This window comes from Pyrus communis, chromosome 14, assembly GCF_041283825.1.
Source record: "Pyrus communis isolate YQ-2024b chromosome 14, ASM4128382v1, whole genome shotgun sequence".
NCBI lineage: Eukaryota > Viridiplantae > Streptophyta > Magnoliopsida > Rosales > Rosaceae > Pyrus > Pyrus communis.
Window position 1 is genome coordinate 13,166,905 of NC_142578.1, and position 24,217 is coordinate 13,191,121.

General features: G+C 36.9%; 2 protein-coding genes and 1 long non-coding RNA gene across 4 annotated transcripts; all 3 read left to right on the forward strand.

Annotated features, from left to right (window-relative positions):
• The first annotated feature begins 4,258 nt into the window (after window positions 1–4,258).
• Window positions 4,259–7,885, forward strand: LOC137712521 (uncharacterized). The gene is made up of 4 exons (XM_068451594.2): window positions 4,259–4,894; window positions 5,125–6,090; window positions 7,055–7,102; window positions 7,173–7,885. The coding sequence occupies exons 1-4, from the start codon at window positions 4,694–4,696 to the stop codon at window positions 7,611–7,613; spliced, it is 1,656 nt and encodes a 551-aa protein (XP_068307695.1). The 5' UTR covers window positions 4,259–4,693; the 3' UTR covers window positions 7,614–7,885.
• Window positions 7,886–19,432: 11,547 nt separating this feature from the next.
• Window positions 19,433–21,121, forward strand: LOC148691262 (uncharacterized). 2 transcript variants are annotated; one of them, XR_015955943.1, is made up of 4 exons: window positions 19,433–19,733; window positions 19,860–19,939; window positions 20,038–20,130; window positions 20,362–21,121. It is a non-coding gene; the product is annotated as an uncharacterized LOC148691262 (long non-coding RNA). The 2 variants fall into 2 exon arrangements; XR_015955942.1 differs by lacking the exon at window positions 20,362–21,121 and having other exon boundaries at window positions 19,442–19,733; window positions 20,038–20,227.
• Window positions 21,122–21,515: 394 nt separating this feature from the next.
• On the forward strand, window positions 21,516–23,798 carry LOC137713240 (large ribosomal subunit protein eL24). The gene is made up of 5 exons (XM_068452524.2): window positions 21,516–21,659; window positions 22,373–22,448; window positions 22,729–22,830; window positions 23,177–23,325; window positions 23,451–23,798. Exons 1-5 carry the CDS (start codon window positions 21,649–21,651, stop codon window positions 23,602–23,604), a joined length of 492 nt encoding a protein of 163 aa, XP_068308625.2. The 5' UTR covers window positions 21,516–21,648; the 3' UTR covers window positions 23,605–23,798.
• Window positions 23,799–24,217: the final 419 nt, after the last annotated feature.

Here is a 24,217-nt window from a genome sequence, read left to right on the forward strand (position 1 = left end):
CTGAACTTGCACTCCATATATTTTGTCTTTGATCGGCTTAGGCGAAGACCCTTAGATTCTAACACTTCTCTCCAAAGGTTAAGCTTCGCATTTACCCCTTCCTGAGTTTCATCTATCAACACTATATCGTCTGCAAAAAGCATACACTAAAGAATATCGCATTTGTTTTTTGTTGTACGATCTATATGCCAATTTCATTGCTGTTACATACAAAAATAGGGCCTCAGCGAAGGATAAGAATCTATGTCGGATATGATTATCCTTTAATTATTCATTACTTAGAACCTTTGACAGGCGATCTGTTTACCGCTTGTTTCGCAGATTGTCACTTCTACGAGACAGTCTTCCCGTCGCTAGGGGGAGATAAGAATGTCAACGTTCCTGAAAAACGACGTGAATTATCGTGGATAACTCCCACTTTGTCTTATTTAGATCCTTGCACCGCTCAGTCTAATTTAAAGCAATCCAGAAGAATGTGGTATAACCGTCTGAGTGAATATTTGACTAGTTAATGATATATGAACAACGAACTATACCCTTGCATGTTCATTAAGAAGTCACATTCCGATTTACGATTGTTGCAGTTTATGGCAACATGAACTTCATTGGAACTCCTGAAAAGCTCGCGAGAATTATCGCACATTTGAAGTCGGAATTTGAGATAAAAGATCTAAGAAAGACTCGATATTGTCTTGGTCTCGAGATAGAGCATTGTTCAGATGAAATCTTAGTACATCAATCGAACTACATCCAAAAGATGTTGTGCCGCTTTAACGAGGATAAAGTGAAGCCTTCGGGTACTCCTATAGTCGTTCGATCGCTAATAGCAAAATGAGATCCCATCAAAAGGAGGATGATGAAGAGAATTTGGAGCCTAAAATTCCTTATCTAAATGCGATAGATGCTTTATTATACTTAGCTTAATGCACTGGACCCGATATCTTCTTTGCTGTTAATCTTTTCGCAAGATACAGTAATACAACGACACGCATACACTGGACTGGTGTTAAAGACAGCTTCTGTTACCTTAAGGGTACTATAGACCTCGGCTTGTTTTATCGCTACAGATCATCGAGTGATGTCGCACCCTTCTTATCTCGAGTCGATTTTCACCTTGTTGGTTATGCCGACGTAGGATAATTATCTAATTCGCACAAGGCGCGCTCTCAAACTGAAGGAAATATTTGTGAAAACTAGTTCATTTGAGCAACATCTATGCTTGTTATTAACAATTAAAAGGCGGAATCATGCTTGTATGCACTCGAAAACAAAAGTTTACCCATGAAATTCAAGGCCTAGTAATTGTGGTAAACCAATACTCAACTCAAAACAAAGTGAGTTGAGAAACTTTATACCTTTGAAGCACCTCTTTGGTTAGCAAAATGTGAGGGCATTATTTCCTTAGTATCCTTGCTCCTTGACTCCATGGATGTGGATGGAGGAACTTTGCTTCTTGGCTCCATGATTTCTTGGATGGATTCTCCAAGTTCCCAAAATAGAGAACCTCTAAGTCTCCACACCAAGGAGAGCATTGATGAAGAGATGAGTGACCTAGAGGAGGGAAGATTGCTAGCTATGTTCCTCTAGGGTGGCCGACCTTCATTAGAGAAGAGAAAGCTTTTTGTTCTCTTATCTTCCCTTAGAAAAACCCTAATGATGAAATGGTTATAAAGTTCCTTTTATATCACCTCACAATGGAGTGGCAAACTTGCAATTAATACAAGTTTGCTACCCTCACCAATATGGCCGCCCATTGTAGGTTAATTGGGCTTTGAAGCCCTTTGTGTTTTCAAGTTGTCATACAACTTGAGTTATTAGGCTTAACATTCAAATCTCATTGGACCTTGAGGCTCAAAACTAACCCGAGATCTAATACGAACTTATTCGTTTGATTAATTAACATATTAATTAATCCTAGCCATAAATAATTAAACCATTTAATTATCCTTACTCATTTCCGTTGTTTCTTCAATATCTACCTTACTCGGTGTACGATCCATTAGGTTCCTTTTAACGAGGCACTGGGCGATTAGAACTCTTCAAATCGATTGTCAATTGAAACTTACTTTCAATTCTCCCTTTAGTGATTAAACACCTTTAGGGCTTCCACAAACTATGAGCGACACCTAGCAGTATGTCATGGCTACCCAAGCTAATCAGAAGAGGTGGAGAACCTATTCAGTTTAGGATTACAATGCAATACGGTCTTTCTCTAATACAATACTCTTGACCACATTGTTTGGTTTGATAGTTTATTCATGTTTACCATCCAATGTGATTCTTTTACTTATATGATTACCTTGAATGTGATTTGGAACGACTTCCTAAATCTCATTCATACCCTGGAAAAAGATTTTTAATCATATCATAGAGTATTCTCCCTCAAACGGTTTGAAGGTTAGAGATCCCTTGTTGCACATTCACTTGCCTCCATAGAAGTGGCTTAACCCCAACTATGCCGTGGACACCCTATGATGGAGTGACTTTGACATAGTCAAAGATCAAGTACCTAACCATAAGACAACTATGATGTCTCAGGTCAAATGACTACTTTGCATTATCCCAACCATGAGTTCTCATTTGACATGAGTATGAGAACTCCTTGTTGATCGCATTCAGTGGACTCATTCTATATTGAGCACCTACATGCTTGTCTTTGTGTCAGTCACACCAATGACTCGAGACCAGTCACTTTCTTTAAGAGAAGATATAACTTATACTGATCTTAACGGACTGTCAATGCCCAATTGGCAATCTTATTATCAGGAACGTTTAGGATATGTATTCGAAAGAGAATGGTCTCATGAATCTAACTTCTTTAGATCACATTCTCCCAATTACATATTCCTTGGACTTATCATTTAAGCATATAACATTTATATGAGATGGCTTTAAACAATAACTTTTGCCCTTTATATTAAACTAGATTAGTTTAACATGTGAAATGTTCGTAAAGTATCATCATATGATTGGCTTTAGGGCACATTTCTAACATAAATGGGCTATGTCTTTACCGTTAGAAGCACCACAATCTCTTGGAGGTCAACTAAACAAACCTTAGTTGCCACTTCGTCTAACCGTGCTGAAATTCTCGCCTTACATGAAGCAACTCGAAAATGCTTCTGGCTGAGAGCAGTTATGGGCCTATTTCGAAGCTCCTGTGATCTTTAACTCGTTATTGACGTCCCGACAACGATCTATAAAGACAACTTAGTATGCATCGAACAACTCAAGAAGGGTTACATCAAAGGAGACAACATCAAGCACACTGTGTCGAAGTTCTTCTTCTCACATAAACAACAAGAGCATCAGAAGATTGAAGTCACGCAAATCCGTTCACAAGACAATTTGGCCGACCTCTTTACCAAATCACTACCAAAGGCGACGTTTCTGAAGCTTGTTCAAAGAATTGGTATGCGTAAACTTTCTGAGTTGTAACATTGTTAGTTCTCTTTGACATTGTATCAAACTTAGGGGGAGTATCCTTAAGTATAGTTGCTTGATTTTAATATACTCTTTTTCCCTACAATTAGGAGCATTTTTTCCATTGGGTTTTTGCTACCTAATGAGGTTTTGACGAGGCTTGGGTGGATCATATCTCTGATGACGTCCCGTAAACGTTTCATTTGACTTTGTATTTCTAACGCATTTTTCTTTAGGCTATATATTTTGTCCCTATTTGGGTTTTTACCATAGCCATAGGTTTTTTGTGAGACTTAGTTCCTTATGCAAGTTCATACCTTATTCAAGACAAGCTTGTTCATAGAATCAGTGCCTATGAGTCGACTTCCTCAACTCTACATGATACCGAATTTACTTGAGTATTTACACACTCAAGGGAAGTGTTACAAACTATGTATTTAAGTGTGATTATATAAATCCCAAATTAGATTTGATACTAGTTATTCTTCCCTATTAAAATTTGTATTCCTTGGAAAAGAAAGATTATTCCCTCCCTTATTACTATAAATAAAGGCACGTATGATGAATAACACATCATCTACGCAACACTATGAACACATCTCCTTCTTTATTATCTCTTTATGCCGCGACCCCTCTCCCCTGTCAGATTAAAATAAGCCACAACAGGAGGAGGTTATCATAGCTGTTTATTTAATTTATCAACAAATTGAAATAATTCAATATTGATTTGACTTTTAAACCAAAGATACATATTTTCTAATTTTTTTTTTTTGTTGGTCCAATAAGATTTTTGGATACTAAAAAACAAAACTAATAATCTAAAAAATCAAAACTTATATTTATGAAAAAAAAAAAAAAAGGAAAAAGAAGATGGTAAAGGTGAGATGGATGATGATTATAACTGAAAAATGACGAGGACGACGATGACATCTCACTGAACCTCAAGAAGATCCGGACGACGATGGCAGAGGTGATCCAAAACCCAATTTTCACTTTTTTTTTCTTTTAATTTCTCATATTTTTTTGCTTTTAAATTTCCATTTTTCTTTTCTTATAAAGTTGTAAACCCTCCACCACTTGACAAAAACTGTGAAGACCATCAAACTCTCTTGGCTCAGTAATCTAGACAAACCCTTTTATATTTTTATATATGTAAGTAAATATATTTCAAATTTCACCATTACCCAAATCGCAATTTCCACTTGGGAACCCAAAAACCCTAGAAAGATCGGATTTTGTAGTGGATCGGGCGAGTTGGAAGAGGAACAACATGGGGGATAACCAGGACGACGATCGGAGTCAGAGCAGCGACTACACGTCGGAGGACGAAGGCACTGAAGACTACCGGCGCGGCGGCTACCACGCCGTTCGAATCGGCGACACTTTCAAGAGCGGACGGTATGTCGTTCAGACCAAGCTCGGTTGGGGCCATTTCTCCACCGTCTGGCTCGCCTGGGACACCCAACACTCTGTACTACTCTCTCCCTCTCCTCGCTTTTTACGACACTGCGTTTTATTGCTTTTTGATCTGAGGTTATAGCTATTAGGATTTTGAAAATGTAGGGAAAATAATTGAAATTTTCTTCTTGTTCTTGGTTTCTTTAATCTTTGAGATGCTCAGTTTGAAGTAAATTAATGGAGGATTAATGATGGGTTTTTTTGTTGTTGTTGGGTGGGTGTTGAATTGCACAAAAATGACAGAGGTTTGTTGCTCTGAAAGTGCAAAAGAGTGCTGACCACTATACCGAGGCGGCCATGGATGAGATAACCATCTTGAAACAGATTGCAGAGGGAGACCCGGATGATAAAAAATGCGTGGTGAAGCTTCTGGACCATTTTAAGCATTCGGGACCAAATGGGCAACATGTTTGTATGGTTTTCGAGTACTTGGGTGATAATCTGTTGACGCTTATTAAGTACAGTGATTACCGGGGAGTGCCATTACGTATGGTTAAGGAGATTTGTTATCATGTTTTGGTTGGATTGGATTATTTGCACAGACAGCTCTCCATTATACACACTGATTTGAAGCCGGAGAATATCTTGTTGATGTCAATGATAGACCATCTCAAGGATCCGACAAATTCAAGAGCACCTCTTATTCTTCCAAGTGGTAAAGACAAGGATGCGTCGGAGTCGGGGTATGCAAAAGCATTAAATGGGGATGTGTCTCGGAACCAGAAGAAAAAGATTAGAAGAAAGGCAAAGCGTGCAGCTCAAGAGTGCGCGGATAGAGATGAAGCTGATGCTGATGTAGAAACATCCGCCAAGGTAGAGGCATCTCTTAACACAAGATTGAATGTGTGTTCTGTTGAAGAGCAGACTACTAGTTCTGTCAAAGCGGATAGATCATCAGATGCTGATGGACCAAATGGATCTCGTCCAGGAAGTCAGGGTACTAAGAGAGGCAATCGCACCACAAGGCGGAAGTTGTTGGCATCAATTGACCTGAAGTGCAAATTGGTTGATTTTGGTAATGCATGTTGGACGTACAAACAGTTCACAAACGATATCCAAACAAGACAGTATAGGTGCCCAGAGGTGATCCTCGGCTCAAAATATTCTACCTCCGCAGATCTTTGGTCTTTTGCATGCATTTGTTTTGAGCTTGCAACTGGTGATGTGCTCTTTGATCCCCACAGTGGTGACAACTTTGACAGGGATGAGGTATGGATGTATCCATAGACTATAATTTTCAGTTGTTGCTTGACTCTGTTTATGAGCACTCTCGCTATCACGCTTACACAAGGAACAGTTCGTATCATGATTCCATTAAAACGTCCAATATTCATCTTTAGAAATTGACAAGTCAATTTTACTCTTATTCCCCTGCCCCTGCTCCCATATGTTTGAATAAATACATCTAATATACTGAAAACAGCTGGTAATGCGTAGTTGCAGTTAATAAGATATTGATGATACAGTTGGCAAGAATAAGGTACACAAATGAACATGTTTTGTGACTGAGATAATTTTTTGGAAACAGAGTTTTTGAAGAACACGGGTAGGAAAAGGATTCATTCGAAAAGAATGTATGACTGACTGAGTGCTCGTCATGATTTTGTTTTAATGGACAGAGAGTTGTACCATTGTTAACATTTTAATACTCCTTTCCAATACAATCAACCTACTATATGTATTCAGACATTTTTAGTAGGGCTATTAATATGGAACTGTTCATCTATAAGTGTGTTTTCTGTTCACATAATCATGCACCCATAGTTTTGATTGCTACATTAAAAACTTCCTATTGGCATCGGTAGAAATAACCATAGGAAGTGCACTGTTAGCGGTTATTGAGAATCTCTACATATGAATATAGAGTATGAGCTCCAATAAAACTTGGCTGACCATATACATATAGTGACTCAGCAGTATCTGCTGACCGTTGTCGATAGATTACATTTAGTATTTTTCTCTACATGCCTTGGTTGACTGTTGGTCCTTAAACATTTAGCTGAATATTTTCAGTGTTTTTCATTAAATAGAGTACTCTTTTGTACTTTCTTATTGATTTTTCTGTGAGTCCTTTTATTGACTTCTTCAATGATCTCAAGCATTTGAACCTGTGCTGATGCGTTCTACTTTGTCTATATTGTATTACCTAGTAATCTTATCTCGATTTTTTCAGGATCACTTAGCATTGATGATGGAGCTTCTTGGAATGATGCCACGAAAGGTGAGAAATTTGTAAAGCCCACTATCGAAATTAAACTGAACTTCATCTAACTTAAATTTGTAAACTGCAGATTGCCTTAGGTGGTCGATATTCCAGAGATTACTTTAATAGATATGGTGATTTGAGGCACATTCGCCGCTTGCGCTTTTGGCCCCTGAATAAGGTTCTGGTAGAAAAGTATGAATTCAGCGAGAAAGATGCAAGTGAATTGGCTGACTTTCTCGTTCCCATCCTCGACTTTGTCCCTGAGAAACGGCCTACTGCTGCACAGTGCCTTCTTCATCCATGGATCAGTGCAGGTCCTCGACTATTGGAACCATCTATAGCTTCTGATAAAAAGCAAGGAGTGGACAGTGACACGACTGAAGAAAACCAGAGGGAAAAAAACGAAAGGGAGGCAATGGAAGTTGGATTGGCAAATATTGCCATTAATTCCGATTCTAAACCGGTCAAAGATGTCCCATCTAGTAGTAAACCCTCGAGGGCAGCCATAAGTAGTTCATCCAGGTAGAGCTGTAGTGTAATTTTTGTCTACGGAATATGACTTTTGATCAGATTTCTTGTTCGGCTGTGGAATTTCTGGCAAGGTGTGATTGCTTCAGGCTCGACTTACAAACGTATTATTTGTGAACGGGAGGAGAGGTGGATGGAATAGGCACCTAATTCTTGTGCTGGCAAAACACTTGTCTCTGAAATATTCATTTTAATGTGATTCATGTACTGAATTCCAATCTTGATATTGGGATTATTGAAATATAAATCCCACAATGTTTTACTTTTCAACGTTTTTATAATCGTTAAATATCGTAATCTTCATTTCAATATTATCCGTAAAAAAAATTATTTGACTTGAAGTTCGTTTATGCATTTATATATATAGAACAAATTGACTATCCGAGTACTAAGTAACATATTCATTTAGATGACCAAACCAAACAATCTATTTTGTTGATACATGTGTGAACAATCTCCAATTTGAATATTTTTTGTATGGGTGATCTTGAAATGGAGATTAAGAAGTTGAATTTTTCAATAGAGTAAAGATACGGTGTTTGTAATGGAGGAGACGCGTATATTATCTAATCATTATGATATTATAATGAGGCTAACTTGTACAAATTAATAATTCTAATAATTTGGTATGCGTCATACGTCAATCTTAGTCACATTGCTAATTTGGATGCAAATCAAACTTTTTATCCATCACTTATCTAATTTTGTTCTAATGCGAGTCGGGGTAAAATATATCATGAGGCTAAATTCAAGTTGTTTTATTTTATTTTATTTTTTGACAAACGATATTGGCTACACTAAGGAGGTGAGGAATGAGCCCTCACAATGGGTTAGCAATAATGTGATTCAAATTCGTCTTTAACGAAAATCGAACCTAAGATCTCTTAAGTTATTCAAGCTATTTAATTAAGCCATATTTACACACGCACTTGTCCAAATTGGAGGGAATTTGAAGGAAAATTTTGATCAAAACTGAGTTCGATAACTAGCTTAACAAGAGTATGATATTTTTTTTCCCTAAACTACATAAGGAACATGGATGTATGAAGAATATCATATTGATAATTATGTGCAGTTTTATCCTTTGAACAAACTCTGTTTTAAGAATACAAATTAGATTTGAGGACAAGTTTCATGAACTTCTACGTTAAATCAAAAGAGACATGATAACGACATGTTGGGTCTCCCATGTGGGCAGAGAGTGCTTTTGCCGTGAAAACAACATTCTACTTTTTGCCTACCACTGATTAAAAACATTTGAATGCAAAAATGTTGATATCCATGTGAAGAGATTTTTTCATATATTTGGTGCACAAGCTTATATACCACGTGCTATAATATAAGTGAAAAAATAATAATTTTTTTAGTTTTTCTCTATATCGATTATTACATGTGGTGCATCATCTTATGTTTCGGACATACTAAAAAATCACTACAACATGTCAGTGTCTTGCTGTGCAAAACATTCTACATGTGAATGAATAGAGTTCAAATCTTATGCACCCATTTTACGTGTGGGCCTCTCTGTGGCTTCTATTACTGATTGACACGTCTATTGTGAGGGATCTTTTGATCGAGTTGGATTTGAGCCTAGGAGGAAAACACTCAACTCCCCTAGTTCGTTTCCACTACCAAGTCTTGAAATACTTTGAAACAATTAGCGTGTCTTAGGAAGCATTCAGTTGACTGAATGACTCCATTTTAACAAGGAATAATTACAATAAAATGTAAGTTGTCTGAGTGAAGCGTGAGGTGAAAGTTAAAAGTTCACTGGTTTAGTGAGAGAGACACACAGAGAGCATGTGCTTGCTTGCATGATTAAGGATGACTATTCTAGGGTTTCTAATGTTTTGGCAGTTTTACAGGAACTAAGAAAGCTTGTAGGAAAACTTAGGATGAAAGGAAAGCTTATCCTTTAAGAACTAGGGTTTCCTACACTTAAAGAAGGCTTGCTCTGGTTGGTGTGTTCTCTTCTCTCCTTCTTGTTGTTTTTAACGTACTAACCTCTTTAATTTATAGATGTAAGGATTCATACAAGTTCCAGCTAGGAAATCCCTTGGTTTCCTCTCTTCTTCCCTTTTTACTCAATCATCTCTTTCTCTTTCCATGGTCGGAGTCATAAAGCCCTCTTTTGGTATAGTGTTACAGGAGGCTGATAGCATTGCAAACCTAGGTTAAACACTCTACATAGAGTTCCTTCTTCTTGCACCGTTCCATAGATTCCATCTTTGACAACGATCTTCTCTATTTTCTCTCTTGTTTTCCTATATAAGCTTGGAAGGGAAAGATTCTTTCTCTACTTAAATAATGAGGCGCGCGACTCTAGATCAAAATGCAATCTCATTTTGGATTTGGATGGCTCAACTTTGGATTTTGGTTGTTTCCTAAGTGTCCTATTTGATTTATAAGGAAAAGGATGATGGGGCTTTGCTCTCTCAAACTTTCCCGCATCGAATTAGAACTATGGGCTTGGGTTTTTGGTGCTTCCAAGCAACCCAATAATATTCCACAACCCCAAATCTATGTAGGCCTAATGAACTTCCTTAATCATTGACATCACAATCCACTTGGCAAGCCCCGTTATGTGGCTTGGGCCCATTTAAGCATGTAGGTAGATTGTCGTAGTTTATTATAACGTTAATATTACAATATGGCTTGACACAATAAATACATAGATGGTTTGCATGGGCTTGGCACATTTATACAAACATCCAATTTGTATTATTATTTTATTTGTGTGGCGTGATTGTACATACGCATACCTCTCGTTTCGCTCTTTTGCATGAATTTAGGCTCGACTTATGACGTATTTGCAATAATTGGACCTTAAGATGCAATTGAACTTGCATGTGAGATTTTTGGACCCTAACATCCATAGCTTAACCCTCTTTAACTATGTTTCCATAAATGACGCAGCACAAAACTAGTAAGGATTTCAAGCGTAAATCCTTGAAGAATAAAATTCTAGAGGCCACTAGTTTGATAGAAATTCAAAAGTATAATTTGGTTAATTGATTGAAAGATGATTACAATTGAAACATCCAACAACTTAAATAAAGTTGTTTTAAACACTTGAGACAACCCAAAAGCCTTAGGAAATTAAGGGACACTAAAATGACATTAATCAAACAAAAATAAGTCCACAATTTTTAACAGACTTTAAAACCCTTTCCTTTTTGTTTTTTTTTATTTTTTATTTTTCACTTTTCCATGTAGAAATTCACCCAATCTTATCCTACATCAGTCAACTTCAGTTGTAAATAACTCGCCCTCGAGTTCATCTTGAAAAAGGGTTGATATGAATCTTGATGAGTGAGTAAATTCTTTTCCGAGGAACCCTATTCTTGATAATTGGTTGGAATCACAAATGAACTAATACCATATAAAAAATAGACTATGCAACTTGATATTCTAACCTATTCTTGGTTGAATTTCTTAAGCTCCAAATTCACTTGTTTCCCCAATCTTACAATTTAATTCCACACCACCCGTTGGGCCTTTACCATAACAACTTTATCATCTACAAACATGTCAATCTTAATATTTTCATAGATGTATTCTTGTGGGATTTTAACTTAATTTCATAATATCTTCTTCAACCTTTATAGGATCAACTTCTTTTTCTTCGTCCAAATTGTCCTACATCAATCACCTCTAGACCCAGCAGTTTTTGATACGACACGAAAATAACGGGTTTCGGGTTAACACGATAACTACTCAGGTCATTATCAGGTGACCCATTAATGATCCGTTATTAATGGGTTCTTAACGGGTATACACGTGGGTAACCCGTGTCGACCCGTTAAGAAAAAAATTATTTGATATTTTTAAAATTTAATTACTAAAAGATTTATTATAAAATACAATAGCCATATTAATATATACAATGTCACATCTTGGCCCGGGGTGGATCATTTCCCGGGCCCGCTCCACCACCGAAGCACGATATTGTTCGCTTTGGACTTACTATTCCCTCACGGTTTTGTTTTTGGGAAGTCACGAGCAACTTCCCAGTGGGTCACCCATCATGGGATTGCTCTAGCTCTACTCGCTTAACTTCGGAGTTCCCATGGAACCCGAAGCCAGTGAGCTCCCAAAAGGCCTCGTGCTAGGTAGAAATGGGAATATACATATAAGGATCACACCCTTGGGCGATGTGGAATGTCACATACAATATATTGTATATTAAATATATAGTTTTGTATTATTATTCTATATAAGTTTAAAAAAAAATTTAGTCATTATTTATTTTTATATGAGAGTTCCTTATTATCATTACTAGGCTAAATTTTACTTAACATGTTGTTGTCCAAAATTAAAATAAACTAGTAGAGTATTTGTGTAGGCAAGAATTAAGAAGACATACATACAAGTACAAAAATGTGAAAGAATATATAAACACTCGTGATTCATCATTATTCCTGCATGAGTAGATAATGGTTACACTTACATAATCGTTTAGATTTTTAAAATCCTCCAAACCCTCATGAATAATGTTTTTTATTTGAGGGAAAAATTAGTAATAATTATTGTAGAAGTGTAAAAAATGTAAATATATATACACACACACAATCACTCATAGTGACAAACTTTACAACTTTCATGAAAGGGTCAGCTTCTAATCCAACACTATAATCCATAAACCTTAAATTTATATTTAACCGCCGATTGTCATTTACGCTTTATTTTTCTTACTGAATTTCATTTTTTAAATATTCTTTTTTTGAAAACACGATCATCTGGCAGATGTAAGAAGATGAACGGTTCAAATCTTTGATATCACATTTCAATATTTACGATTAACTGAAATATGAGTCGATGTCATATAGTTTGTAGAAACTTTATAAACATCAATCCATATTTTCACTGTCACATCCCACATCGCCCAGGGGTGTGATCCTTAAATGTATATTCCCATCCCTACCTAGCAAGAGGCCTTTTGGGAGCTCACTGGCTTCGGGTTCCATAGGAACTCCGAAGTTAAGCGAGAACGGGGCTAGAGCAATCCCATGATGGGTGACCCACTGGGAAGTTGCTCGTGAGTTCCCAAAAATAAAACCGTGAGGGAATGGTAAGCCCAAAGCGGACAATATCGTGCTACGGTGGTGGAACGGGCCCGGGAAGTGATCCGCCCCGGGCCGACACATCGCCCAAGGGTGTGATCCTTAAATGTATATTCCCATCCCTACCTAGCATGAGGCCTTTTGGGAGCTCACTAGCTTCGAATTCCGTAGGAACTCCGAAGTTAACCGAGAAGGGGGCTAGAGCAATCCTATGATGGGTGACCCACTGGGAAGTTGCTCGTGAGTTCCCAAAAACAAAACCGTGAGGGAATGGTAAGCCCAAAGCGGATAATATCGTGCTACGGTGGTGGAGCGGACCTGGGAAGTGATCCGTCCCGGGCCGGGATTTGACAATTGGTATCAGAGCCTAACTCTGGTCGCGTGTGTGCCAACGAGGACGTCGGGCCCCTAAGGGGGGTGGATTGTCATATCCCACATAGCCCAGGGGTGTGATCCTTAAATGTATATTCTCATTCCTACCTAGCACGAGCCCTTTTGGGAGCTCACTGGTTTCGGGTTCAGTAGGAACTCCGAAGTTAAGCGAGAAGGGGGCTAAAGCAATCCCATGATGGGTGACCCACTGGGAAGTTACTCGTGAGTTCCCAAAAACAAAACCGTGAGGGAATGGTAAGCCCAAAGCGGACAATATCGTGCTACAGTGGTGGAGCGGGCCTGGGAAGTGATCCGGGCTGTGACATTCACTGACCATAAAACTCTGAATATAATATCAACGATCCAAACCGTTCATCTTCCTGCATCCTCTAATAGAGCATGTTTTCAAAAAAGAAAATCTGAAAAAAAAAAAAAAAACAAAATTTGATGAGAACAATGAAGCGTAAATGTAAACAACAATCAACGGTTAAATTTTGATTTATGATTTATATGATTATAGTGGCGAATTTCGTTGTTAAGCTCTTCATGAAAGTTGTAATGTTTGTCATTACGAGTGTTTATATATATTTTCTATATTTTTTACACTTCTACGTTAATTTAAAACTATTAAAGACTTTACTTAATTAATTAAGCTATTAATTAATTTATACCCATTTTGTTTCAGAAGCAATGGATACTAGAGATTCAGATTCAATAAACCTTAGTGATGAGGAGTCCGTGGAGATTATAATAGGAACAAAACGAGATCTTGGAAGCAAAAGTATAGACAATACAAATACGAGTCTTGCAAATAAAAAGGTTAGAGCAATCAATTTTGGTAAGCGAAAATATACTTAAAAGAAAAATGTGTTTTTATGTGACAATATTGTCACATCCCGGTCCGGGGCGGATCACTTCCTGGGCCCGCTCCATCACCGTAGCACAATATTGTCCGCTTTGGGCTTACCATTCCCTTACGGTTTTGTTTTTGGGAACTCACGAGCAACTTCCCAGTGGGTCACCCATCATGGGATTGCTCTCGCGTGCTACTCGCTTAACTTCGGAGTTCCCATGGAACCCGAAGCCAGTGAGCTCCCAAAAGGCCTCGTGTTGGGTAGGGATGGGAATATACATTTAAGGATCACTCCCTTGGGCGATGTGGGATGTCACATCCCAGCCCCGGGTGGATCACTTCTCGGGCCCGCTCCACCACCGTAGCACAATATTGTCCGCTTTGGGCTTACCATTCCCTTACGGTTTTATTTTTGGGAACTCACGAGCAACTTCCCAGTGGGTCACCCATCATGGGATTGCTCTCGCATGCTACTCGCTTAACTTCGGAGTTCCCATGGAACCCGAAGCCAGTGAGCTCCCAAAAGGCCTCGTGTTGGGTAGGGATGGGAATATACATTTAAGGATCACTCCCTTGGGCGATGTGGGATGTCACATCCCAACCCCGGGTGGATCACTTCCCGGGCCCGCTCCACCACCGTAGCACGATATTGTCCGCTTTGGGCTTACCATTCCCTCACGGTTTTGTTTTTGGGAACTCACGAGCAACTTCCCAATGGGTCACCCATCATGGGATTGCTCTAGCCCCCTTCTCGCTTAACTTCAGAGTTCCTACGGAATCCGAAGCCAGTGAGCTCCCAAAAGGCCTCGCATTGGGTAGGGATGGGAATATACATTTAAGAATCACTCATCTGGGTGATGTGGGATGTCACAATATGGTATGTATATACTTATTTAATATTATGTTTTTCATTTGATTATTTATTGGTTTAAAATATATTTTCCTTAACGGGTCGGATCATATTACCTGTTAATATTATCGGATCGATTTTGGGTCAGGTCATTTTACCCGTTTATTTTAACGGATGTTACACGACACGACTCGTTAATATATCAGGTATGACACGAAAATGATACGATCACGGAATGCCAGGTCACCTCCACTTGAAAGGAACTCCTTGAAGAATAAAATTCTTCTTTTAATTTTTGAAAGATTGGGGTGAATTTTTACGAGGCAAAGTAAAGAAAAAGAATCATTTTAAAGTCTGTAATAAATTGTGGACTTTTCAATTTCCCTTTGATTAATGATGTTTTAGTGTCCTTTAATATCCTAAGGCTTTTGAGTTATCCCAAGGTGTTCGTTGGATGTTTCAACTTTATTCAACATCTTTCAATCAATTAATTACATCTTTCAATCAATTAATTAAATTATTCTTTAGGATTTCTATCAAACTAGTGGACTCTAGAATTTATTATTCAAGTATTTACGCCTGTAATCCTTACTAGCTTTGTGTTGTGTCAATCAATCTTATCCTACATCAATAAACATAACACATGTAAATTAATGTTAGAATCCATAGAACGCATAAAACGAGTGCAAAAGATTTAAACTCGAATGAATATGTGACGTGAGGCATACAAAAAAAGCTCAAAATCATTCACAACCAAACACTACCACAAAATTGACTTAATGTGTCGGAGAGTGGTGGTGGTTTTATACAATTAGTGTCGGATAAAATATTTCCGACAACATGTTAAAATAGCGTCGGATAACAAAACACTGTTGTTGGATCTAACCAACATTAGTTCACTACTTTCTGACATGAATACTGCAGCGGGCCCCTTAACTCCACCAAATTTATTTTTTAAATGATTTTAGCGAATACTAACGGATGTAGGCAACATAAATACCTAATATAATATTATATTATTTTTTGAAATTTTTTTATAGCAAATCCTAACGGCTATAGCCGACATCAAGAACTAATATAGTATTATATTATTGTCAAATTTTTTATACCAATCCGACATGATTACATTTTAAAAATATAAAAAATCATGTTTTGTTAATCACATTCAAAGGCAACAGCAGAAGCACACACACCACCTTCGAACGCAAGACGAAGAGGTCTAATGCACAAGCACTTCACTATTAGGCTGGGAAGAGTGTCAATTTAACATATTCGTTGAACTAGTTAATACTCAATTTATAACATAAATATTTATTTGTGTTAATTCTTAATATAGTTTTTCACTATAATTGTTATGAAGATGTACACTTAAGAATTTATTTTATACTTCCCTTAAGTATAATATGAGATTACGTGGTATCCACTAGTGTAAATATTTTAAATTGAAGATCGAATTTATTCATTGTATTCTTATAGGGCCGATGATTGTAGCTGTAAAAAATCAACAAAAACAGAGCTGAAATAGCCATTAAATTGTGACTTTTCGTTTTTAACCATCGAAATTTTTTGTTTCGTTATCTAATATCAGAAAGTTCTTTTTTTGCAATTTTTTATGTATGTGATCTCAGAGTATATACAAATGAGTTTGACGGTTGGATTTTTGAAACTAGTTCCTTATAATGCATATCCCATCAAATTGATAGATTCAACAAAAACTTAAGAGTTTATTTTATACTTCTTATTAAGTACAACATTAGATTCTATGGGGAATATTATGATCCAGTCTTGTCCTACAATGGATCCAAAGTGAGCGTACGGTGCAATGTGCCCATACACATGAAAGATTGGCCCTAGCCCGAGCGAGTACTAACATTAGTGCAGCAAACGATGAGCAAATAACATAAATATAGTCTTGCACATTAATTCAATAATTCACATCGACATAATAGTAATAAATAAAATATTAATCATGACCATAATTTAAAACCCATAAAAGTACGCACACATGTGTATCTCGTAGGATTTATGATAATTTCGTAATTTTCCATTATTTCGCTAATTCTTATAAGCATTAGTCTAATCCAGGCATATGTAAGAGATTCTTTTTCAAACGTATAAATGGAAACTATATAAATATATAATATTTAAAATCAAAGACCCACTCAGATACTGGCGAGGTCGTAGCCATTCGAACTAGGAAAGTTGGAGTCATTGATAATAATCGAACTTAAGCATAACATTGGGGCCCGTTAGTAAAACTCAACTTAAACGATCAAATTTGAGAAAACGGAGTGTGGATTTAGAATCAGGTTGTTGAAATACGTTAAGAAAGGTCCCCGACAAATTTTACAAAAAGTCAATGAAAAAGTCAATAATCAACCCTAAAAGTTAACCGAGACGCCCTGGTGATCAACTATGCTAAAACCTCGAAATTTCACTAAATGGATGTCAAAAATAGACTTGGAGCATCAAAATTAGGCTAGGAGGGTTTATAGAAAAATTTTGAAAAAGTCAATAAAAGTCAACTAATAGTCAATAGTTAGCTTTAACAGAATATTCTCCATTAAATTTAACGGAATATTCTCTCATCAGAAAGAATATTCTGTTAAAATTAGCTGGAAATTAAGGGAATATTCCCTCTAATTTTAGAAAGAATATTCTTCTTCTTCTTCTTCTTCTTTTTTTTTTTTTTTTTTTTTTTTTTCCTTCTTCTTCTTCTTTTTCTTCTTCAGATATTCGACCGAAATTTTGGGGTGAATTCAACCAAATTTTTTCCATAATATATCAAAACGAAGCTAGGAAGGTGTACAACAAGATTATACCTATTTGGAAACCCAATGGTTGCTGAAGATGGCTAGAAAATGACATGAAAGACGACTGGTCCGTCAGAAATTGGGAAAATTGGCCGGAAAACTGGACAAATTTTAAACGTCCATAACTTTGTCAATACTTAACTAAATTGAGTAATTAAAAAACAAGAATCATACCTCAGGACGAGACGAAGATATTGGTACCCTCCTCGATGGTTAACTCGTCGTAATTTGGTTGATAAATGGCTCAAAAGCCTAGGATGTCGTCGGAAATTGGGTAAACTTTAAACATTTATAACTTCTTCAATTATTAACCAAAATCGACGATCTTTATACGGAAATGAAGCTTAGGAAGAGAAGAACAAGTTTATACTTTTGAAAGTCCAAAAAGTGGATGGAATTGGACTGAAAATGGCTTGAAAGCTCTCAGACATTTTTTCGACATTCCAAAACTCAGTTGTTTTCGATTCTGTTTATGTGGATGGACTTATGAGGATGAGAGGATTATGATGTTGGTGTTTTGAAGCTCGTTCTTCTTTGTTTGATGATTTTGCTTGGGTTTGCAGAGATAAGGGAATGGTACAGGTTAAGGGAGAAGAAGAGAGAAGGTGAGAGAAAGTGTGTGAGAATGATAGAGAGAGTTTGAATTGAGGGAGACAATATTCTCCAGAAAAAAGAGAGACACGGGAGGGAGGGGAGAAGTAAGGGGTGTAGGCCCCACGTGGCTCACAAAACAAGCCACAAAAATATCTCACATGAATTTACCAAATCGTCATTCACGTTCATAAGTTCGTAAAATCTCTATCCTAGTTCCAAATTCAATTCCAATTGCGCCTACGCATTCATAGTGACGAGTACAATGAGGATACGCTAAAAGAATGTTCAATACATTTCACAATACACTGGTCAACGAAAGTCAACCTCCTCGCCTCTAAGGGCAATTTCGTCAATTCACCCCTTTTAAAATTAATAAAATCGTAAAATTAGGGATGGATTATCACAACATCAGCATTTCTCTATTTATCAAACTAAAAATTATTTTTATTATTTTCAAAATTATTATTGTAATTTTTAACTGATTTTTTAAAGTATTTTAAAAGTTGTGGACTCCCTTTTTAAGAGATAATCATGGTTTTTCATTCAAAATATTTATCCAATTATCTTTTTTCTTTTTATTTTATTTTATTTTCCGTACGAAATAAAATTTACTCCTAAAATTGAAATATAATCCTATCTTCAAGATAACAAAAATAATGGATGTGTTGCAGTCCTATTAGATTATGAATGTGATTGTGTAAATCCTAGTGTATCTAGGAATATCTTAGAATATTCCCTAAGGTTAGATTTTATCCTATTAGAGTTGTAATCCTATTAGGGTAAATAATTAACCTTCCCTATTACTATAAATAAATGCACAATGGGGTGGAATAGAACACACCTCACAATTATATCTCTCTCTCTTCTCTCTATGTGCCGTACCCCCTCTCTCTGGCCTCCATAATTATTCAGTAAATTATGCCTACAATAGAATGTTTATATTTAAATTATTGTGTGCACATTTTATTGAGAGAATTACTTTGTATACATTACTGGTACATTTACTGTTGGTTTTCGTACATTGATTTTAACAAAAATTTAAATGAAAATAAGATTTTTTTAATTATTAAAATCGAGAGAGTTCCTTATATTCTTGTCAATTGAAATAAATTGATTTTTTAACAGTTTATCCAAGGGCAATGGATGGGAAATTTCCCGCATGCTAAATTTTGGGTGGGCCATTCTTTGCATAGAAAATAGTGATGTCGGTTTTATTCAACGGTGTAACCGACACTATTATGAACTGGTGTCATTAAAACCAACACAGAGAGTTTCAATGAGGGATTTGAGGGGAAATTACAGAGAGATAAATAGAAAGGGAGGGATTGGGGGATTTGAGGGATTGTTACAGAGAGAGAAAGAGTGAGGGAGGGATGGGGGGTTAATTTTTGGGGTTCTTCCAGATTTGTTCCGTAAAACCTCTTGGGTGCAATTCAATTCCCCCCCCCCCTTTCCCCTGAACGAAAAATTCGAACCCCACAACTCAAAAAAACTCACTCATATGTCGCCCTTCCTTGACTTGCCGTTCTACTCATCTCTCGGTTGTTCTCTCTCTCCGTTCAATTCGATTTCGGTGATTTCTTCGTTGTCCTCATGATTTTCCAGTGGGATTGAAATTTGGGACCTTGTGGTACTCTCTCTCCCTCTTTCTTTCTCTCTCTCCTATATGTATGAATTGAGTTCTGAAGTGCGTGTGCAGGTGAGCGCGTTCTCTAACCAAGCTTTCAAGGGGAACCTATCAACGATTTTCTTGCTAGGGGATTATAGAGACTAGAATAGGTGAGAACTATATCTACTTGAGCAATCATTCATTTTAGAATAGTCTCAAAAATTCATCTTATATCAATAATGTCTAAGCTTTACGAATTCACACGTAGAAATGGAGCAGATATCATGCCTTGACAATTTGGAAGATGACACCCAAAATTTAGCACATGGGAACGGGTAAAATTTGAAGACCTCAAAAAGGGGTAAAATTTGCTTTTGAACTCTTATGAATATATATTGGTGGATAATTATTAGTTTTGTTTATTTTTATTTATTAAAAAACTGAAATTGTCGTTTTTATATATTTTTTTTAATTACTAACATATTTTCTATTGGTTATGAACGACAAAATGTGTCTTTATCTAACGGGAAGAAAGTGTTAGCTTTGTTTATTTTTATTTATTAATGGTTAGTGGTGTTTGTGTCCATGTCAGAAAGAGCACAAGAATGAGGACAAAATATTGAGATTAAAAAGAAAGGGAGAGAGAAACGTGTGGGGAAGGGAGGGATGAGTGGGGTTGGGATGGGGTGGATGATGCAGGTCTCCGGCAAAGAGTCGGGCAGTGGGGGAGGCATGGGAGAAAAAGGGTGTGAGAGGCAATTTGAAGATTGGGAATACAAGGAGTCGGTTTAATTTTATTTTTTTTAATTAATTGTATTTAGTTATAAGAATACAGGTGTCAACAAGTTATTAGTGGGGAACATCACCTATAATGCTAAGGTGTGTGTTCTAGTTACATGGAAAAATTTCTCCACAGTGTCATTTCCAACTCCCTGGCTGCCTTCATTTGGTATGCCACTTTCGCACCCTAAGTTACCAAGATCCATAAAATCATAGATTCATATTCTATATGTGGCAAGCTTGTTTCGTTAGGTTCTCTATTTGAATTAGAAATCAATTATTATGCAAACTTTGAATTTGGTGTTATCTGGGAAATGAGTTTGGTGTTATTTGATAAAAAAAGAAAGGGCATGGAAAGTAATTTGTTAGGATTCAATGGCAAATCTCAGTATTTGCAACTAAGGCAGGGTGGGGGATGGTTTCTTTTCTTTTTTCTTTTTCAAAATTTTCTATTTTGTTGTTAATAGAAAAAAAGTAATGAAATGGCTTTTTTGCCCCTGCTTATGCACAAGATTTTGATGAAAATTTTGATTTGGACTATGATTGATAACAAACTTCACCACATTTTTATTATTAACAATTTTATTTATTTATTTATTTTATTTATTTTTTTAACACATGGGCTGATTTGAAGAAGGATTTCACCACATGGACTCCAGAACAAATTTGGCTCAAAAACTAAACATTTTTTTGATACAATAATGCTCTACTCCAAGAGATGATGTACTAGGTTATGCCACATAAAGGGTCAAATCACTAACTAGGTATCAAACATGACACAATTACAATACGTTCTTTGCCTTATGTGAAACAAACTTGTAATAACACACCACTAGACCGTAGTAAAAAAAATAAGCATGAGAGAATAAGGAAGAGCGGAGCAATGGGCCATACTAACCCCAGAAGAAATCCGGCAGTAGTCTCGGGCCGAAAAAGGCAACAAAATACGCCGGCCCAGTCTTAGTGGCAATTTCGTGGTTTTTGGTGAGGCAGTAGGGTTATTTATTAAGAAGGCTGGTATACATAGCCGCGTCGTAAGCAAATCTGCTTCTAGGGTTTCCGGTCCTTTAACAACCAGCAGCAGCAGGAGGCAGCAGCCATGGTTCTCAAGTATGTCTTCCCTCTCTCTCTCTCTCTCTCTCTCTCTCTCACACATCGAGATCTGATATTGAAATGGTTTCATTTGCCGTTCTTAATTTTTTCCTCACGCAATCACCGATTGAGAATCCTCTTTGTTGTTGTTGATGTTGAATTTGGATGCTTATTATTTATTTTCCCATTTAGATTTTGGATTCTAATTTTGCAATAAGCTGTTTACATGCTCCGATTTGTGCGTGATGTTGATGAAGTGAATGCCATTTCATGGTTCACATAGGTTACATGTAGCACTAAATCCAGTGAGTTTTCAACTTGTTGTTGTTTTGGTATTAAGTTTTTGAAATCTGGATCGCGGAATGTGGTAATTATATTTTCCAATCTCGGGGAAATGTATGGGTTTTTTGTTATTGGAATGTGTTGTGTGGTGTTTGTATGGATAAGTCTGTTGTTGATCAGCGTTTGTAAGCAGAGGTGTGTACTTGTATTTTCTATCAATGATGTTTCTTTGAGTGTTCGGTGATAATCAAATGTGCTAGTTGTGTGGAAATTTAATGGGAGGTTGATGAATGTGAATGGTTTGGGTTTTTAGGCTTGGTGGTTTCCTTCTCCATTTCTTGGCCTTACTTTTGTGGTTCTGTTTGTTAGGCTTAAGCATGTTGATTTACCACTTCTGGCCATTAATATTCCTATTGTGGCTTATAAAATCAATTGTTTTTTCTTGTCAGGACGGAACTATGCCGTTTCAGCGGCGGCAAGATATACCCAGGAAGAGGCATCAGATTTATTCGTTCTGATTCTCAGGTAAGCATTCCTTAAACCTGAGGTTATTTTACTTTGTATCAGATTATATATTGAAAGTGATAATGCTAGGGAGATCAAATTTTTAAACAAAATTTTGTCAACCAAATGACGTGGTTGTTGATGATTGGATTATCACTCAAATGTTGTTAACATGCTTATTTCCTATTGGTGACACATCATTTGGTTTAAAAATTTATCTACCTAGCATTACCCTATTTAAAGTATCATTCGAAAAGTATTGTTTTTGTCTCTCTTTTTATAAGCTGTGGTGGTCTTTCAGGTGTTCCTTTTTGCCAACTCCAAATGCAAAAGGTACTTCCACAACAAGCTGAAGCCATCAAAGCTTACCTGGACAGCCATGTACAGGAAGCAACACAAAAAGGTAGACTTGCGTTTTTCGTATGATATATAAAATCTTAATTTCCAGTACTCCATTCCAAACAATGCAGGTGGATCAAATAATGTCCTGATTAGTTACATTAGATATTTAAAGCCTATAAATTTCTGGGAAATTGATTGGTTTTGATCATCTGTTTTCATCATACATTAGTTATATTGCCGTGTAATCCGTTTCATCATACATCTTTTTTTTAATCAATCTTTGAAGATAAAATTTAGCCTGTTAAAACTTGTCTGGTAGTGGCCAATCTTTTGTATGAAGTAGCTAGCTGCTTTGCAGTCTGTTGTGTTTATATCGTGTTATTACGGATGATGTCTTGCATAATTAGGATATTGCTCAAGAAGCTGTGAAGAAGAGGAGACGTGCCACCAAGAAGCCTTACTCAAGGTCTATTGTCGGTGCTACCCTGGAGGTTATCCAGAAGAGAAGAACTGAGAAGCCAGAGGTTCGTGATGCTGCACGTGAAGCTGCACTTCGGTTTGTGTTCTTGTCTATACTTGTAGCCTTGATTCACTTTATTATTCGTCTTGTTTGGCTTCAATGTTTTTATGTCAACCTTTTGTGATCCATCCTGTGATTAAATGTCTGGATGTGTTCTGTAGTGAAATTAAGGAAAGAATCAAGAAGACCAAGGATGAAAAGAAGGCCAAGAAGGCAGAAGTAACGAAATCTCAGAAGTCTCAAGGCAAGGGCAACATTCCCAAGGGAGGTGCACCCAAGGGACCAAAGCTTGGCGGTGGTGGTGGGAAGCGTTAAGCCGCTGTTCTGTTGTCTACTTGTTGCAGAGTAGAGTAATAGATAGGACGTGTTTGTTTAATTTGAAGATTTTGTAAGGATTGATCGGTCATGCTTGATGGTCTGGTCGTAATTTTCTTTCGTCTGTCCTATATCTGTCACTTTGGTATTGCCAAGTACCGAATAGTTAATTCAGTTTGCTGTGGACTTGAAAATTTCTGCTGGAGCTGCAATGGCCGTTTTCTCTGTTCATTAAGATTTGGACCAAGGTTTCACTCGTACCATGCCTAGGAGGCTTGATGAGTGAGCTTTTCGGTACCAATCATTGTTCTTGTGTCCATATGGTAACGCAGCAGAAATCCGCTTAGAAGGATGTCTCGGAGAAAGTAGATTATATTCCACCACTCTGATAGCATCATGTAGATTAACACATCCTTCTGTGGATTTGTTTCTGACTTATTCTGCATTTTCTTTTGTCAGTCTTCCTTCCCAAAAGATGAAGTTATTCCCACAATCCCTAGTTTTCACTTTTTAGACTATTTTAATGAAGAATTGAGGCTTGGACACGCTTTGAGGAGTTTAAATCTTGTCAAATTGTATAGGTTATAGAACATCTTCAATGGATTATTTAGGA

Bases quoted from the DNA above. Each gene is read 5' to 3' on its own strand.
- LOC137712521 (XM_068451594.2), top strand. From the start codon at position 4,694: ATGGGGGATAACCAGGACGACGATCGGAGTCAGAGCAGCGACTACACG. The intron at 4,895-5,124 runs GTACTACTCTCT...CAAAAATGACAG, and splicing joins CCTGGGACACCCAACACTCT to AGGTTTGTTGCTCTGAAAGT. The intron at 6,091-7,054 runs GTATGGATGTAT...CGATTTTTTCAG, and splicing joins ACAACTTTGACAGGGATGAG to GATCACTTAGCATTGATGAT.
- LOC137713240 (XM_068452524.2), top strand. The intron at 22,449-22,728 runs GTAAGCATTCCT...GTGGTCTTTCAG, and splicing joins TTATTCGTTCTGATTCTCAG to GTGTTCCTTTTTGCCAACTC. The intron at 23,326-23,450 runs GTTTGTGTTCTT...TGTGTTCTGTAG, and splicing joins GCACGTGAAGCTGCACTTCG to TGAAATTAAGGAAAGAATCA.